Source organism: Eschrichtius robustus, chromosome 10 (assembly GCF_028021215.1).
Source record: "Eschrichtius robustus isolate mEscRob2 chromosome 10, mEscRob2.pri, whole genome shotgun sequence".
NCBI classification, from domain to species: Eukaryota; Metazoa; Chordata; class Mammalia; order Artiodactyla; family Eschrichtiidae; genus Eschrichtius; species Eschrichtius robustus.
The window spans coordinates 53,578,809-53,596,747 of record NC_090833.1 but is presented as its reverse complement, the minus strand read 5'-3'; the positions used below and the strand labels follow the sequence as shown (position 1 = coordinate 53,596,747).

Here is a 17,939-nt window from a genome sequence, read left to right as displayed (position 1 = left end):
TCCTGGGGCAAGTGGGGGAGGGGTGGACGAAATCTCCCTTGAATGAGAACCACCAGTCAAGAATCTACTACACAATACCTACTCAGACAATTTTAGCAGCTACCATTTATTGAGCATTTACAAGTAGTATCTCCAATCTCCATGCTCATATTACTAGGAAGCTTTTAAAGTATAATTTAAAGTTGAAGAAACTGAGGCTCAGACAGTTAAAAGTAACTTGCCCCAAATTGAACAGCTGGTAGATCTGAGCTTCTGACTGAGGTTGGTCTAACTCCAAAGCTCGTATAGCTCCTGCCGCAACACTCCCTCTCTCTAGACGATTAAGAATGCTTTTTTCTTTCAATCAGGGAAATTCTTCTCAAGTCAACTCAAGTCCGAAAGTATTTATCGAAAAGCCATGAGAAGCTACAAGAGAAATCTAAGCTGTTGCTCCCCTCAAGGAGGTTTCAATATCAATGTCATTGGGAAGGTCAGTATCTTACACAACACTGTTAGTTACAGAGTAACATGAGGCGGTCTGAGTTTGGGCCAAAATGAACATTTCTAGAGGTAGATTTTTGAGAACTGAATGCCTTTTGTGTACGTCTGCTTCACGTGTCCTTTCACTGTTAATCCTGATAATTTAAAAAAAGGAAGGAAGAAGGAAGCCTTGAAATTCATGGCATCGACCAGCCGCACATCCTAACAAATATTAATTATTTTGCCTTGGGTTGGGCTGTGGGTTGCTTCCAGCCAAGCACTCAGCTATCTTCTTTCTGGCTCTCTGCATGAACTCCACATTCCCCCTTTCCCTTCGTATGGCGGTGTACTCGTAAGCCTTGAGCTTGCTGTAGTAATCGGAGAATTTGTTGTAGAGGATGGAAATGGGCATCCCGTTGAGGATGATCCCGAAAGCGATGCAGAGGAAGGCAAAAAGCCGGCCCAGGTGAGTCTCTGGGTACATGTCTCCATAGCCCACAGTGGAGATGCTCACCTGTGAGGGGAGGAAAGTAGAATGGAATTGTCAGCATCGGGAGTGAGGAGAAGAAAGGGAGAGAACCAGGCAGGGAGGTGTCTTCCGTCCCGCCGAAGGTGCACGTGGGTTGTATAATAGCTCCTCACGGAGTCAGCTTTAGGAGGTACTGGAAAGGTTGCCTGCAAGACCTGAGGCATGGAAAGAACATAAGCTTTGGAGCTGAAAGGCTTGGGTCTAAACCCTATCACTTATCAATTTTCTTACATACAATACAGGGGAGTTATATCTACTTTAAAGGGTTGTTGTGAAGGGCACAGAAGAATAACGTGTGTGAAGTTTCTGGCATAGAATAGGCTCAATAAATGTAGGTCTTTGCCTCCCTTCAGCTGGGGCCAAATTTAGGATGGAGTCCCTGGATTTGCCTACATGATACACGTACGGGAAAGAGCTTGGGCTTAGAACCAGTCAGACCTGGGTTCAAGTCCTGACTCTGACCCTTCCCAGCTGAGTGACCTTGGGCAAAACATTCAGAGTCTCTAAGGCTTGGTTCCTGCATCTAAAACAGGAGGGTAATAACTAACTCTCGGGATTCTTGTGAAGACTAAATAAGAAAATGATTATAAAGCACTTCACACAGTGTCAAGCACACAAAAAGCATTAAGCAACCTCCTCTGTGGTCCTTCTCTCATCCTTAAAATAGAGACAATTGTAATAGTTCTCAGAGTTGTTATGCAGTCAAATGAGATATTTTACATGAAGGTGCTTTAATTGCAAATGTCTGGAGACACACACTCATTATTTTGCGAAGGGACTTTTGTAAGACATCACCGACCAAAAATATGTTCACCCTGCATGAAAGTCTTCCCATCACACTTGTCACACTTCTTTAAATTCCACTAATTAGAGATTTATTTAGGTTAACAAGCTTCTGTTTTAAAATGCAGATACCCACGGGACTAGTTATCAGTCGATGTAGCCGGAGAAAACCCAGAAAAATCTCTCGGGGCCTGTTTTTTATGCCTCATGTACTAAGACTCCCTTTGGTCCCCAGACTCTTGGCAAAATTACTAGAAGCCTTTTAGGCAGGGCTGTTGATTACAGTTGAAAAAACTGTGCATCGCACAACTCCAGGGGGCAGCACTGGCTTCATCGATTTGTGTCGTCGCACAGTCTTCCAGAATATGCTTTTATAAAATGTACAGTCACCCTGTTGATCTGTACAGAGACAGCCTTTAACTTAGAAATGTAAACATTTTTGTTGCGATGATGTAAGGATTACTTTGAACTTGAGTAAGTATGATTGATTAGTTAGAATGAAATGGAGACGTGGGCCAGCTGGGCAAATCTGGGGGAGCTGATAAGAACCAAAGCTCCATCCAGCCCATAAAAAGGGGAAGGTTGCAACTCCTCTTGGGGTGGGTGACACACTACCTCTCACTACTCCGTCTCCGGGGAGAGAACTGCCGAGGGCTGGGCTGCCCTTCTCACAGTGGAGAAACACAAGGCAGCATCTAAGAGAGGCAGGAGGGTGTCGACTAGGTTAAGGAAGCAGGTGTGGCACTAGGCCACATGGACCTGAATCCACTTCCCAGCTGTGGGATTTGGGCAAGTCGCCTAAATTCTCTCTGCCTCAGTTTCTGCTTTTGAAACGTGGAGAGAATATTAGTGCGCACCTCATAGGATTGTTACAGGAATTGAAGGAGCCGCACAGGGTGTGTGAGGGATAATGTTAGTTCTTGTGCTTGTTAGACCAGAGGGCTGTGGAAAGAAGCTCCTCCCTGGCTCCTGCGAATGCTGTGTGAGGGAGACAGGGTGGGGGGACACTCTGTCTCCAGTAGAGAATCTGCTTTTCCCACCTTCTCGACCAAAGGGCCATGAGAGGCAGTGATAAAATAAGATAGTGGGCTAATCGTAAAAAAAAAAAAAAAAGCTTGCTCGTGTGTGTTTGTGTGTGTGTGTGTGCATTTCTTGTCACTGGCCATGCTGAAAGTGAAAGAACCCGAGTCAGATCTCTGTCCAGGTGTGTGAACAGCTTTCATTTGACACTAACCCTGTCACTCACACCTCTGTGTGAATGTTTAGTCAGTCGACTTTCCCTGGAGGAGGCCTAAAGGGAGTCTGGATATAAGAGCGAGTGACAGGAAGGGGTAGTTTCAGAACAGGAAGCATCCATGAAAGGCCAAAGCAGAGGCTTTGGTGTAAACCAGCCCCTCAAGGGTCCAGGATTGGGGGGAGGGTTGGAGATAGGAGGATACAGAGGAAGGAAAGTAATTGAGACAAAGTACCTAATTTAAACTTCTGCTCAGTCCCCACACTGGCTTTGCTTCTCTCCCAACCCCAATTTCTTTTTTCTTTTTTCTGGCTGAACTTTGAGCAAAAAGTCAAAAGCAAAGAGAATTGGCTGAAGGAAGATTAAATATTTGATGTGCATAATATGGTCTAAATATTTTTGTATGTCTTGGATCTCTATTTTTAGAGAAAAGATCTCTTCTGATACGAGACTCTATAAGACTGATTCTGAAGAATTTGTTCAAAATGCATAGCTAATTTATGCACTGTCTGTTTGACTCAACCGGTGATCTGCTTCTTGCTTCTTGGCTCCAGAGGAACTCTGGATTCCTTGGCTTTTGGAAACTTTTTCTCCACGTTCCACAGGCCAAACCATTTCTCCCTGAACGAGCATGAAAAATGGAAGGTCCCAGAAGGACCAAAGTGACCTCCCAGAGTTGAGTTCTCACATTAGCAGGAGTGGGGTTTGGAAATGTGACTGCAATTTCTGCAATCCATCTTAATATCCTGAAAAAACTGACTGGCTCAGCCACTCTGTAAACTGGAAACTTGCCATTCCGTTGAAAATTTACATATTTTCCCTAGCCATTGGATCCCCAAAGCCAGAATGTAACCTTTCCCTAGCAGCTCACCCACTAATCAGCAAATCCTGACCCACTAAACGTTACAAGGAGAACAAGCGTCCAGTTTTTCTCTGAAACTTTAGAATAACTATACTTGAATTTCTCCTTCAGCAAGGAATGTTTGTTTCCTTCATAATGACCTACGCACAGATTACATTTTAGCACCCAGTAATCCCTGCATCTAGGAATTATGATCTCAGGGAATAAAACTGATTTTTCAAAAGAATTAACACCTCTTCTTAGTTTTCCCAAAGAATTCGAGGTGGTAAAGACTAACATTTTCTGGTTAAAATTATTACATACTTCAATGCATGTTGTCCTTTAAAGGATTTAGCTTCAAAGGCTCTACTTAGCTTACCCATGTTGCTGTTGCTACAAATATTTTAGGAATTCCTCTTTGGGATTATAATCTGTACAGAGGATTCAGTGGCATGACCTTGAAACAAGTGTTCTTATCCCCCTTGAGGGTTAACTCTAGGTGCCGGTCTTCAACTCAAGGGTCTTGACTATTTAAAAAGATTGAATCCACCTTCAAAAAAGTAAAGATTTAGCCCCACTACAAAGAAGTATTAATAAATGGACATGTCACAGGCGCTGAAGATAATTCCTCAGTGGAATTCAAAAAATGTTTTGATCAGTGGAAACACTGTTAGAATGAGGTCATGGGTAATCACCTTGAAAAGAACAACCAGCCTCATCCGTATATGAAAGTTCTGACATGTACATAAATTGTACAGTAAGGGGGAGGTGTGCAGAAGCTAAGGCAAGTTTGGGATCTATTCCTAGAAAGGTACACAATAGTGACAATGCCCTCCACATCCTCAGCTTACTTGCTACTTCTCCCTGCCCTCTACAATTCTATCATGTCCCTCTCAAGTTATATTGGCCAACAGGAGGAGTTTAGAGAGACAGAAGGGGACCACCCCAAAATCAGGAGTCCGCCAGATCAAAAGTTATAAAAGTGCCTAAGAGCCTTTGCCCCCCTTTATGGCTCCTGTGCTATTTCTGAAGAAGCTAGGAGAACTTTAATGCCTTCTGTGCCAGACATTTACTCATTATCTCTCAGCCCTAAGCCCGATACCCTTCTGTGCTCTTTTTTGTAATTCAGCGGCTGGGAGGATGCAAACTACATTTCCCAGATTTCCTTGCCTGCTGTCTTCTGGTTAGGTTCTGCCAATGAGAGACATGGGTGGGAGACTAGAAGATGGAATGAGGAAGTAAGAGTCTCTCTTCCTGCTTCTGGGTTCTGTCATCATCCTTCAACAACAGCAGATAGCTATGGCTCAGGCATCTTTCAGCACACCCAGCACCAGCCTCGGGATGCCATCTTAGGGGTCTGGCAACAGCTACACAGTGGTTCCTTCTCTGTACTCCTAGGCTCCAGTAACTCTACCTTCTCCCATTTGTCTCCCCAGTTCTGGGGCCGACACTATTTCCTACAGTTACCAATCTTTGGGTTATCTCACTTTCTCCTTTTTGCTCTTCCAGCCTATGTATCTATCTCCCTGTATCGATTTCCTTCTGTTTAAAATATCCCACGTTTTGTTTTCTGTTATCCTGATTCACCTTCCAAAGGGGTCTTCTCAAAGCAAGCAAGCAATCAATAAAAATAAAATAAAATAAAATAAATCTCCGTGATCTTCTAAGTGCCACCTGTTTGCAAGGAAATGGTAACATACTTGAGGAAAACAAAGATAGAAACAAGGTCTCTGGGCTGCAACTATCTGATGCTTCAGCTAGAGATAGTTTTCATGAATTTTGAAGGAATGAGTTCATGACATAGTTTCCTATGTAGTTTCTACAGCTTTAACTTGCTCTGGAAAGCTCAGAAGGAAATGGTCTATTGAACAGTCCAATTGTCCTTTTCTCCTTAAAAACATAGCCACAACAGAGGCCAAAGCTTACAGCCTCATCATAGAGCTAATTGTTCTTGTTGAGCTATGCCGAGCATTTCCCACACCCAGGCAACCCGGAGAGTTCCAACATGGCTGGAGCTGCTCCAGGCATGGGCCTGTTTATTTGGACACTCAGAAACTCTCCCAAGATAGAACGGCTGACCCTTTTGTCCATCTTACAGCCTCTCTCTTTTCCCCAGGAGAGAAGGAATCACTTCTGTTTTATTTTCCCAAAAATGAAACTGGAAGCAAAGGTTATTGCTTCCATGTGATAAAGGCTATCAACTAGTCAGATATGGTAGCTTCTATTTATTGAGGATAGCATACAGGCTAGTGTTTTTACATATGTTTCCTATTACATTAGTGCTTACAAATAACCTCCGTTTGACAGATGAGTAGGATGGGTCTATCTTATATCCTAATGCATGAGCATTTGCAGACATGAGTGTCCATGAGGGATTTGTTCTGCAGCTGTAGGAGAATTCACATTAATGAAAATTACTGTGTTTCTCTTAAAAACCCGAGTTGAATTACAGAGGAAGGTTGCAGGATCCTTGGCATAGAGAGAGGGGAGATTATTAAAAACAAGTCAGATTTTGGGGTTGTCTGAGAGTACTAAAAACACATGGAGGGAGGGATTAGAGAACCTGTCCCTAATGTGGGTGAATATACCACAAGGGCTACAGCACTGGAGTGGGGCAAGAAAATACCAATCCTGTTTTTCCTTACCTCTTTACATTTTCAATGTGTGAGTGTATGTTTTCTGATACACATAATATATTTGAGCAGTAATATCTTAATGCAGTACAATGATTGTATTACTGGACCCAATTCTTTGTATCTTCCTGTATCCAAGCTCTTTGCCATATAACTTTGCAGTGCTTTCCTACAGTGAGTGGGCTAACCTGCTCTTCCCTTTGACTCTGAGTTTGACCTTGTGACTCGCTTTGGCCAATGAGTTTAGCAAGTGTCATGAACAGAAGCTTATCAGTGCTTGCATGATTGGGCTTGCACTCTCTCTCTCTTGCCCTTTGCCACGGCCATGGATACATGCCTGCTGGATGATGAAAGACCTAGTCTCCTTATTCATCCAGCTGTCAGCCAGCTGACCATCGGACTGTGATGTGAGCAGCTGACACCAGTCCAAGGTTCTTCTAACCTTGTACTTGAAACCAGCCTGAGTTGCTGACTTGCAAACTCACAAGGCAAATAGATGCTTGACGTTTCGAGCCACTGAATTTTGGGGTGGTTTGTGATGCATTGTTATTATAGCAATAAATAGCTTATAACTTATGATTAACTAAACACATATTTATCATGGGTGTGTGCTCAGAATTTTTTAAATTATGAGATGTATGATCAATAAAATGCTTGGAGAATATTGGATCAGAGTTACTTTTAGGATTCTACTTCTCAGATTCTCATGTCTGCTTGGTCACGTCTATTTAGATGACTTCCTTCTCATCATTCAAGATTTAGTTCAATGTCATCTTCTCCAAGAAGGCTTCTCTGACTATTCCACTAGTCCATCAAAGGTAGATTCTGCCACCCAGATCACTCTCTATCCTATTATCCTATATAAGACACACTCATATCTGAAATGATTTATTATCTTTCTCCATTAGGATGTAAACTCCATGAGGGAAAAAATTTCACCTTTTTTTTTTTTCTTATTACTCGGTATCCCTAGTATTTAGAATACTCCTTGGCACACTAAGTGCTCAAAAAAATCTTGCTCACCTCCAGTGCTGGACCCCCCCATGGCAAACAACTAGCAAGACAGGAACACAACCCCACCTATTAGCAGAGAGGCTGCCTAAAATCATAATAAGTTCACAGATACCCCAAAACACACCACTGGACACTGTCCTGCCCACCAGAAAGACAAGATCCAGCCTCATCCACCAGACCACAGGCACCAGTCCCCTCCACCAGGAAGCCTACACAACCCACTGAACCAACTGTAGCCACTGGGGACAGACACCAAAAACAACGGGAACTACGAACCTGCAGCCTGGGAAGAGGAGACCCCAAACACAGTAAGATAAGCAAAATGAGAAGACAGAAAAACACACAGCAGATGACGGAGCAAGGTTAAAACCCAGCACACCAAACAAATGAACAGGAAATAGGCAGTCTACCGGAAAAAGAATTCAGACTAATGATAGTAAAGATGATCCAAAATCTTGGAAATACAATGGAGAAAATACAAGAAACGTTCAACAAGGACCTAGAAGAACTAAAGAGCAAACAAACAATGATGAACAACACAATAAATGAAATTTAAAATTCTCTAGAAGGAATCAATAGCAGAATAAATGAGGCAGAAAAATGGATAAGTGACCTGGAAGATAAAATAGTGGAAATAATTACCACAGAGCAGAATAAAGAAAAAAGGATGAAAAGAATTGAGGACATTCTCAGAGACCTCTGGGACAACACTAAATGCACCAACATTTGAATTATAGGGGTCCCAGAAGAAGAAGAGAAAAAGAAAGGGACTGAGAAAATAGTTGAAGAGATTATGGTTGAAAACTTCCCTAATATGGGAAAGGAAATAGTCAACCAAGTCCAGAGAGTGCAGAGAGTCCCATACAGGATAAATCGAAGGAGAAACACGCCAAGACACATATTAATCAAACTCTCAAAAATTAAATTAAAAAAATATTAAAAGCAGCAAGGGGGCTTCCCTGGTGGCACAGTGGTTGAGAATCTGCCTGCCAATGCAGGGGACACGGGTTCGAGCCCTGGTCTGGGAAGATCCCACATGCCGCGGAGCAACTGGTCCTGTGAGCCAAAACTACTGAGCCTGTGCGTCTGGAGCCTGTGCTCCGCAACAAGAGAGGCCGCGATAGTGAGAGGCCCGCGCACCGTGATAAAGAGTGGCCCCCGCTCGCCGCAACTAGAGAAAGCCCTCGCACAGAAACAAAGACCCAACACAGCCAAAAATAAATAAATAAATTTATATTAAAAAAAAAAGCAGCAAGGGAAAAGCAACAATTAACATACAAGGGAATCCGCATAAGGTTAACAGCTGATCTTTCAGCAGAAATTCTGCAAGCCAGAAAGGAGTGGCAGGACATATTTAAAGTGATGAAAGGGAAAAACCTACAACCAAGATTACTCTACCCAGCGAGGACCTCATTCAGATTCGATGGAGAAATTAAAACCTTTACAGACAAGCAAAAGCTGAGAGAATTCAGCACCACCAAACCAACTTTACAACAAATGCTAAAGGAACTTTTCTAGGCAGGAAACACAAAAGAAGGAAAAGACCTACAATAACAAAACCCCCAAAATTAAGAAAATGGTAATAGGAACATACATATTGATAATTACCTTAAATGTAAATGGATCAAATGCTCCAACCAAAAGACATAGACTGGCTGAATGGTTACAAAACAAGACCCATATATATGCTGTCTACAAGAGACCCACTTCAGACCTAGGGACACATACAGACTGAAAGTGAGGGGATGGAAAAAGATATTCCATGCAAATGGAAATCAAAAGAAAGCTGGAGTAGCAATTCTCATATCAGACAAAACAGACTTTAAAATAAAGACTATTACAAGAGACAAAGGAGGACACTAGAGAATGATCAAGGGATCAATCCAAGAAGAAGATATAACAATTGTAAATATTTATGCACCCAACATAGGAGCACCTCAATACATAAGGCAAATGCTAATAGCCATAAAAGGGGAAATCGACGGTAACACGACTTTAACACCCCACTTTCACCAATGGACATCATCCAAAATAAAAATAAATAAGGAAACACAAGCTTTAAATGATACATTAAACAAGATGGACTTAATTGATAGTTATAGGACATTCCATCCAAAAACAACAGAATACACTTTCTTCTCAAGTGCTCATGGAACATTCTCCAGGATAGATCATATCTTGGGTCACAAATCAAGCCTTGGTAAATCTAAGAAAATTGAAATCATATCAAGTATCTTTTCTGACCACAACACTATGAGACTAGATATCAATTACAGGAAAAAAACTGTAAAAAATACAAACTCGGGGGCTTCCCTGGTGGCGCAGCGGTTGAGAATCTGCCTGCCAATGCAGGGCACATGGGTTCGAGCCCTGGTCTGGGAAGATCCCACATGCCGCGGAGCAACTAGGCCCGTGAGCCACAACTACTGAGCCTGCGCGTCTGGAGCCTGTGCTCCGCAATAAGAGAGCCCGTGATAGTGAGAGGCCCGTGCACCGCGATGAAGAGTGGCCCCTGCTTGCCGCAACTAGAGAAAGCCCTCGCACAGAAACGAAGACCCAACACAGCCAAAAATAAATAAATAAATAAATATTTAAAAAAAAAACAAACAAACAAACTCATGGAGGCTAAACAATATGCTACTAAATAACCAAGAGATCAGTGAAGAAATCAAAGAGGAAATCAAAAAATACCTAGAAGCAAATGACAATGAAAACACGATGACCCAAAACCTACGGGATGCAGCAAAACCAGTTCTAAGAGGAAAGTTTATAGCAATACAATCCTACCTCAAGAAACAAGAAGCATCTCAAATAAGCAACCTAACCTTACACATAAAGCAATTAGAGAAAGAAGAACAAATAAAACCCCGAAGTTAGCAGAAGGAAAGAAATCATAAAGATCAGATCAGAAATAAATGAAAAAAATGAAGGAAATGATAGCAAAGGTCAATAAAACTAAAAGCTTGTCCTTTGAGAAGATAAACAAAATTGATAAACCATTAGCCAGACTCATCAAGAAAAAAAGGAAGAAGACTCAAATCAACAGAATGAGAAATGAAAAAGGAGAAGCAACAACTGACACTGCAGAAATACAAAGGATCATTAGAGATCACTACAAGCAACTCTATGCCAATAAAATGGACAACCTGGAAGAAATGGACAAATTCTTAGAAAAGCACAACGCTTCTGAGACTGAAACAGGAAGAAATAGAAAATATAAACAGACAATCACCAGCACTGAAATTGAAACTGTGATTAAAAATCTTCCAACAAACAAAAGCCCAGGACCAGATGGCTTCACAGGCGAATTCTATCAAACATTTAGAGAAGAGCTAACACCTATCCTCAAACTCTTCCAAAATATAGCAGAGGGAGGAACACTCCCAAACTCATTCTACAAGGCCACCATCACCCTGATACCAAAACCAGACAAAGATGTCACAAAGGAAGAAAACTACAGGCCAATATCACTGATGAACATAGATGCAAAAATCCTCAACAAAATACCAGCAAACAGAATCCAACAGCACATTAAAAGGGTCATACAGCATGAGCAAGGGAGGTTTATCCCAGGAATGCAAAGGTTCTTCAATATATGCAGATCAATCAATGTGATACACCATATTAACAAATTGAAGAATAAAAATCATATGATCATCTCAATAGATGCAGAAAAAGCTTTTGACAAAATTCAACACCCATTTATGATAAAAATTCTCCAGAAAGTAGGCATAGAGGGAACCTACCTCAGCATAATAAAGGTCATATATGACAAACCCACAGCCAACATCGTTCTCAATGGTGAAAACTGAAACCATTTCCTCTAAGATCAGGGACAAGACAAGGTTGCCCACTCTCACCACTATTATTCAACATAGTTTGGTAACTTTTAGCCACAGCAATCTCAGAGACAGAAAAGAAATAAAAGGAATCCAAATCAGAAAAGAAGAAGAAGTAAAACTGTCACTGTTTGCAGATGACATGATACTATACATAGAGAATCCTAAAAATGCTACCAGAAAACTACTAGAGCTAATCAATGAATTTGGTAAAGTAGCAGGATACAAGATTAACGTGCAGAAATCTCTTGCATTCCTATACACTAATGATGAAAAATCTGAAAGAGAAATTAAGGAAACACTCCTATTTACCATTGCAACAAAAAGAATAAAATACCTAGGTATAAACCTACCTAAGGAGACAAAAGACCTGTATGCAGAAAACTGTAAGACACTGATGAAAGAAATTAAAGATGATACAAACAGATGGAGAGATATACCATGTTCTTGGATTGGAAGAATCAACACTGTGAAAATGACTATACTACCCAAAGCAATCTACAGATTCAGTGCAATCCCTATCAAACTACCAAAGGCATTTTTCACAGAACTAGAACAAAAAATTTTACAATTTGTATGGAAACACAAAAGACCCTGAATAGCCAAAGTAATCTTGAGAAAGAAAAACAGAGCTGGAGGAATCAGGCTCCCTGACTTCAGACTATATTACAAAGCTACAGTAATCAAGACAGTATGGTACTGGCACAAAAACAGAAATATAGATCAATGGAACAGGATAGAAAGCCCAGAGATACCCATGCACATATGGTCACCTTATCTTTGATAAAGGAGGCAAGAGTATACAATGGAGAAAAGACAGCCTCTTCAATAAGTGGTGCTGGGAAAAATGGACAGCTACATGTAAAAGAATGAAATTAGAACACTCCCTAACACCATACACAAAAATAAACTCAAAATGGATTAAAGACCTAAATGTAAGGCCAGACACTATCAAACTCTTAGAGGAAAACATAGGCGGAACACTCTATGACATAAATCACAGCAAGATCCTTTTTGACCCAGCTCCTAGAGAAATGGAAATAAAAACAAAAATAAACAAAGGGGACCTAATGAAACTTTAAAGCTTTTTCACAGCAAAGGAAACCATAAACAAGACAAAAAGACAGCCCTCAGAATGGGAGAAAATATTTGCAAATGAAGCAACTGATAAAGGATTAATCTCCAAAATATACAAGCAGCTCATGCAGCTCAATATCAAAAAAAACAAACAATCGAATCCAAAAATAGGCAGAAGACCTAAACAGACATTTCTCCAAAGAAGATATACAGATTGCCAACAAACACATAAAAGGATGCTCAACATCACTAATCATTTGAGAAATGCAAATCAAAACTACAATGAGGTATCATCTCACACCCGTCAGACTGGCCATCATCAAAAAATCTACAAACAATAAATGCTGGAGAGGGTGTGGAGAAAAGGGAACCCTCTTGCACTGTTGGTGGGAATGTAAATTGATAACAGCCACTATTGAGAACAGTATGGAGGTTCCTTAAAAAGTAAAAATAGAACTACCGTATGACCCACCAATCCCACTACTGGGCATATACCCTGAGAAAACCATAATTCAAGAAGAGTCATGTACCACAATGTTCATTGCAGTTCTATTTACAATAGCCAGGACATGGAAGCAAACTAAGTGTCTATCGACAGATGAATAGATAAAGAAGATGTGGCACATATATACAATGGAATATTACTCAGCCATAAAAAGAAATGAGTTATTTTTAGTGAGGTGGATGGACCTAGAGTCTGTCATACATAGTGAAGTAAGTCAGAAAGAGAAAAACAAATATCGTATGCTATCACACGCATATGGAGTCTAAAAAAAATGGTTCTGAAGAACCTAGGGGCAGACAGGTATAAAGATGCAGACGTAGAGAATGGACTTGAGGACACGGGGAGGGCGGAAGGGTAAGCTGGGAGGAAGTGAGAGAGTGGCATGGACATATATACACTACCAAATAGATAGCTTGTGGGAAGAAGCCGCATAGCACAGGGAGATCAGCTCGGTGCTTTGTGTCCACCTAGGGGGGTGGGATAGGGAGGGTGGGAGGGAGACGCAAGAGGGAAGGGATATGGGGATATATGTGTACCTATAGCTGATTCGCTTTGTTATACAGCAGAAACTAACACAACATTGTGAAGCAATTATACTCCAATAAAGATGTTAAAAAATAATCTTGCTCAATGAATGAAGAAGATGGATTTTTGTGGGTTATGTGAAGAATTGGTCCTAATATTTTGCATCTTTTTACTTGGCATCTTCTTTTCTCTTTGCTATATTGAAAATAAGGGCCCTTACTACACAATATACAATGTCATAAGAAGTATACAGAGGAATTGGGTTAATAGTATATTGGTCCTGGGGAATAGAGCAGTCCTCAAATGTTCAAGGGGAGTTGCTCCTATTGTTTTCATAGGTTAGTTTAGAAACGAACACAACCTATCAGTCTGTAATCCATAATGATTTTTAATAGTATATATAATTCTCAGAGACTAAAATGGATGAAGGTCATTGGTAAAGGTTAAGGTTGGTAAATGGTAGGTTGACATGTGTAAATTTTGGCCTGTGAAAATAGTGCCTGATAGAGATAATGGCTACAAAAGAAAATTCACATTGGTAAAAGCAATAATTAGTAAAATTTGTTATAGATAGAAACTGAATGGTGATTCAAGTTTTATTGTAAAGTCTATAGAAAACAGTGACCTTGAGTAAGATAATTTTTGTTAATATTAAAAAGGGGATAATTTGAAAATTTAAATGTTATTAAACAATAAACACATCAAGAAATTAAAGGGGATCACTAGGCATTCACTTCAGGAATTTTTTTAAAAAGAAAAATTCATTATTAGCAATAGAATTCTTATCAAAAATTTTATATTAATATACAAAAGGTAAAAAATGTTTTGTGTATTCAAAATATAGTATCAAAGGGTCCACTAGGTGCAGCTTACATACGCTAGCCTTCTAAGATATTTGGACGAATGGAAACTTGACTCCCTAAAACTTGGTATTATATCATCAGCATGTGGATTTTCTCTTTTCCCTCCTTGCTTTACTCACCTCCAAAGTAAACGTCATTTGCCGGGGACAAATCATCCTGCATCAACCCCGTCTGTACACATGATTTATCTACTATGGGGATGACCTTTTGTCATTTGGAATATGATCAGAGGAGCGGCATTTGGCCAGCTCGTTTGGAAGAACCTAACATCATCCCATCACTGAAGAAAGCTCACAAATCTTGTTGTACATATGAGAGCTCTGCTTTCCAGGGAAGCAAGGCTCACTGAATTGTAGAGCTCTACACCCTCCCCTTTTGAGATGAGGAAACTGAGGACAGGGAGGTAGGGAGTGAGGTTTCACAGTTAATCATGTAGGATCACAGTTAATTATTAGCAGATCTGGGACTAGAATCTAAATCTAAATCTTCCATTCCACTATACTACACTATTAGTAGGAGCCTTGGGTAGGTTCATATCAGAACTCCAGACTGTGGGTTCTAACATATCCAATGTTAATGTTGAAAATATCCACTTTCTAATATAGGAAAAACTGGTTATATTTGCTTAGTGTCTTTAAAGGCATTACAATCTACTTAAAAAAAATAAGGAAAGCATACACCCAGTTCTTTCCTATGCACATATGTCAACGTGTTCACTGATCTTAGAAGACCCAATCAGCATTTCCAGGGATTCAGGGATTTTCCAAGGATTTAGTCTAGCACATCAGAAACACAGATATTTGAGTAAATGGCATAAATTATTATAAAAGGCAAACACCAAATAAAATGACAAAAATAACTAATATACTAAGTGCAAATTAAGCAAGGCATGCAGAAAAACTGAAGCTTGAAAGAGGCAGTGCTGGGCTGTGGAAAGGGCATGCACTTTGCAACTGGACAGGCTTGTCCTCACATTACTACCTTTAGCTGTGTGTCTAAATTATTACTATAACTCAAATTATCTGCACCTCAATTCCTCTAGCTGTAAAATGGGGCAATAATGCCAGGTCCTGAAAGAATTTTTGTGGCATTGGAGCAAGTTTCAGTGTTAGATGCTCAGATTTAGCTAGAACCAGTGGGATTTCAGTGAGGGTTGACACTTTTCAGCCAAGTCTCATTTCCTCCCCTGCATACCTGGACGGCTTCCTTCAAAATTTGAAGGAAAATTTTCCTCTTAAAAAAATAGTGATCCTAACCACCTCACATGGTTGTGATGCTGAAATAAGATACGCCTTATAAACCACTTAGGACAATAGGTGTTCAATAAGGGACAAGTAACAAGAATGACGATGACGAATCTTCCCAGGAACGTGAACAATGACTACTCCTTAAAATCAGCCTCTCAGGGGTATTAAGACTAAATCTAGATCTGGAGATAACTAAGACCACACCAAATTTCTTGGACTACGTCTTTCTTACTGGACTACGTCTTTCCAACCTTTTAGCACCCACCCGTTGTTGTTGTTTTTTTTTTTTTTTTTTTCTGTTTTGTTGTTTTTATCTTTTGTTTTTTTAAGCTGGGGACATGGAAGGAATGGAGAAAGCAATGGCCGTTAAACAAGGCAGGGGAAAGATGAGGGAACAAAGCAAGGCAGGTGGCATGACCCAGGAAAGGGAGGAGCAGCGTCTGTCGGGCTGGGGAAGTGGGTGGGAAAGCCCGCGGGCCGCGGTGCTCACCGCGGCCCACCACCAGGCGTGGGGGATGCTGGTGAAGTTGGTTCCACGCACGTCGTGCTCCACGGAGTAGACGGCCTCAGAGAAGGTGAAGATGCCCATGGTGATGAAGAGCAGCAGGCAGCCCACCTGCTGGTAGCACTGGCGCAGCGTGAAGCCGAAGGCGCGCAGGCCGGTGGAGTGGCGCGCCAGCTTGAGGATGCGGAAGATGCGCAGGAGGCGCATGACGCGCAGCACCTGGCCCACGCGGCCCATGGTCTCGAGGTCGTGCTCGTGCAGCGAGCCCTTGCCGCGCACCTGGTCCTCGCTCGTGAAGCACTCGAGCAGCAGCTGCAGGTAGAGTGGCAGGATGGCCACCAGGTCCACCAGGTTGAGGGCGCTCCGCGCGAAGCGCCGCAGGTCGGGCGTGGAGGCCAGGCGCAGCAGGAACTCGAGCGTGAAGAAAGCCATGCATAGCATCTCCACGTGCTCCAGAAAGGGCCGCGGGTTGCCGCCGCCCGCGCCCTGCTCCGCCTGCTGCTGCATCTCCTCCACCGTGTTGAGCGTCAGCGCCACGACGGAGATGAGCACGAAGAGGCTGGAGGCCACCCCGATGGCCTTGGCGGCCACCGACGAGAAGGGCTTCTCCATGAGGTTCCAGAGGCGGCGCCGCTGCGGCCCGTAGAAGCGCATGTCTCGGAAGAGCTCCTCGGCCTCCTCGGCCTGCGCCTGGGCGCGCAGCTCACGCTGGATCTTGAGCTGCTCGCTCAGCTCGTCGCGCCTCTCCTCGAAGCAGATGAGGCAGCAGCGCGGCGAGTACTTGAGCCGCACGCCCCAGTAGCCCAGTTCCTCCAGGAAGCAGCGCGGGCACAGCTCGTTGCGCACCAGCAGCACCCCGGACGCGTAGAAGTTGTAGATGAGCTGGAAGACCTCCGGGTCGCGGTCGAAGAAGTATTCGTCCGTCTGCGCCTCGTAATCGTCGCACAGGCCCAGCTGGCGGCTGCGGCTGGTGGAGGTGACCAGGCGCCCCAGGCGCGTCTTGGGGTAGCTGGCCAGCTCGGCGTACTCCAGGTGGTAGCTGTGGCCGCCCACGTTCACGTTCAGAGTGGAGGACACGACCGGAGCGTCGGTGCCGCCTTCGCCGTGGTTGGTGGTGGCCTCTCTGGGCTGCTGGTCCTCCGCTGCCAGGTCGTCCTTCCACTGCTCCTCCTCCTCCTCCCCATCCTCGTCCTCGTCGATGTAGTAGTTATAGTTGCCCTCGGTCCACGACGGGACACTGGCCTGCGAGCCCAGGCGGGTCCCCACGGAGCAGATGCTCCTGCGTTGTTGGCTGCCCGCTGCCTGGGATGCGTCTTCACTCTCCGCAGTATGCCAGGACCTGTAGCCCCAAGACCGCCTCCTCTCATTCTGTTTCAGCATGGCTGGAGGAAGTGGACCCTTGCTTTTCCCTCCTGGTTGTGGTAGGGTCCCCAGCCTGCTCACCGCCACTGGTAGACGGATCACGTGCTCTGCACCGTTGTAGAGAGACCGGCCTGGACCAGCAGACCTGGGGTCCGCAGCCTCGCCCTCAGAGCTCTCCCTCCTCAAGCCCTGGGCAGCCCAGCACAGCCCAGCCTGCCGGGTCTGAACGCGTAGGCAGACGGCTGTTGACTGCTCTAATCTTGCTGATAGGGAAGAAGTGTTAGGAGGGATTTAGAGCCTCTTAGCCAGTTTCCTCCCCCTCTCCCTCCACTCTGTGACCTAGGGGATGATTATGTGTCTTAAATCTGTAGATAATGAGAAGGTGGCAGAGATGATTGCTAATAAAAATGTCGGCCAACCCTGCCCTTAGGAAGTGACCAGTGTCCCTGTGCTGAGATGAAATCAACTGAATTTGCTGTAGAATGTATGTGCCTGTGTCTTGACACTTAACTGTTGAAGTTGC

At 43.0% G+C, this 17,939-nt stretch overlaps 1 protein-coding gene across 1 annotated transcript; it reads right to left on the bottom strand.

Annotated features, from left to right (window-relative positions):
- Positions 1–691: 691 nt before the first annotated feature.
- Positions 692–17,434, bottom strand: KCNV2 (potassium voltage-gated channel modifier subfamily V member 2). Its single transcript, XM_068553883.1, has 2 exons — positions 16,040–17,434; positions 692–973 (listed from the first exon to the last, which is right to left on the bottom strand). The coding sequence occupies exons 1-2, from the start codon at positions 17,432–17,434 to the stop codon at positions 692–694; spliced, it is 1,677 nt and encodes a 558-aa protein (XP_068409984.1).
- Between the last annotated feature and the right edge of the window lie 505 nt (positions 17,435–17,939).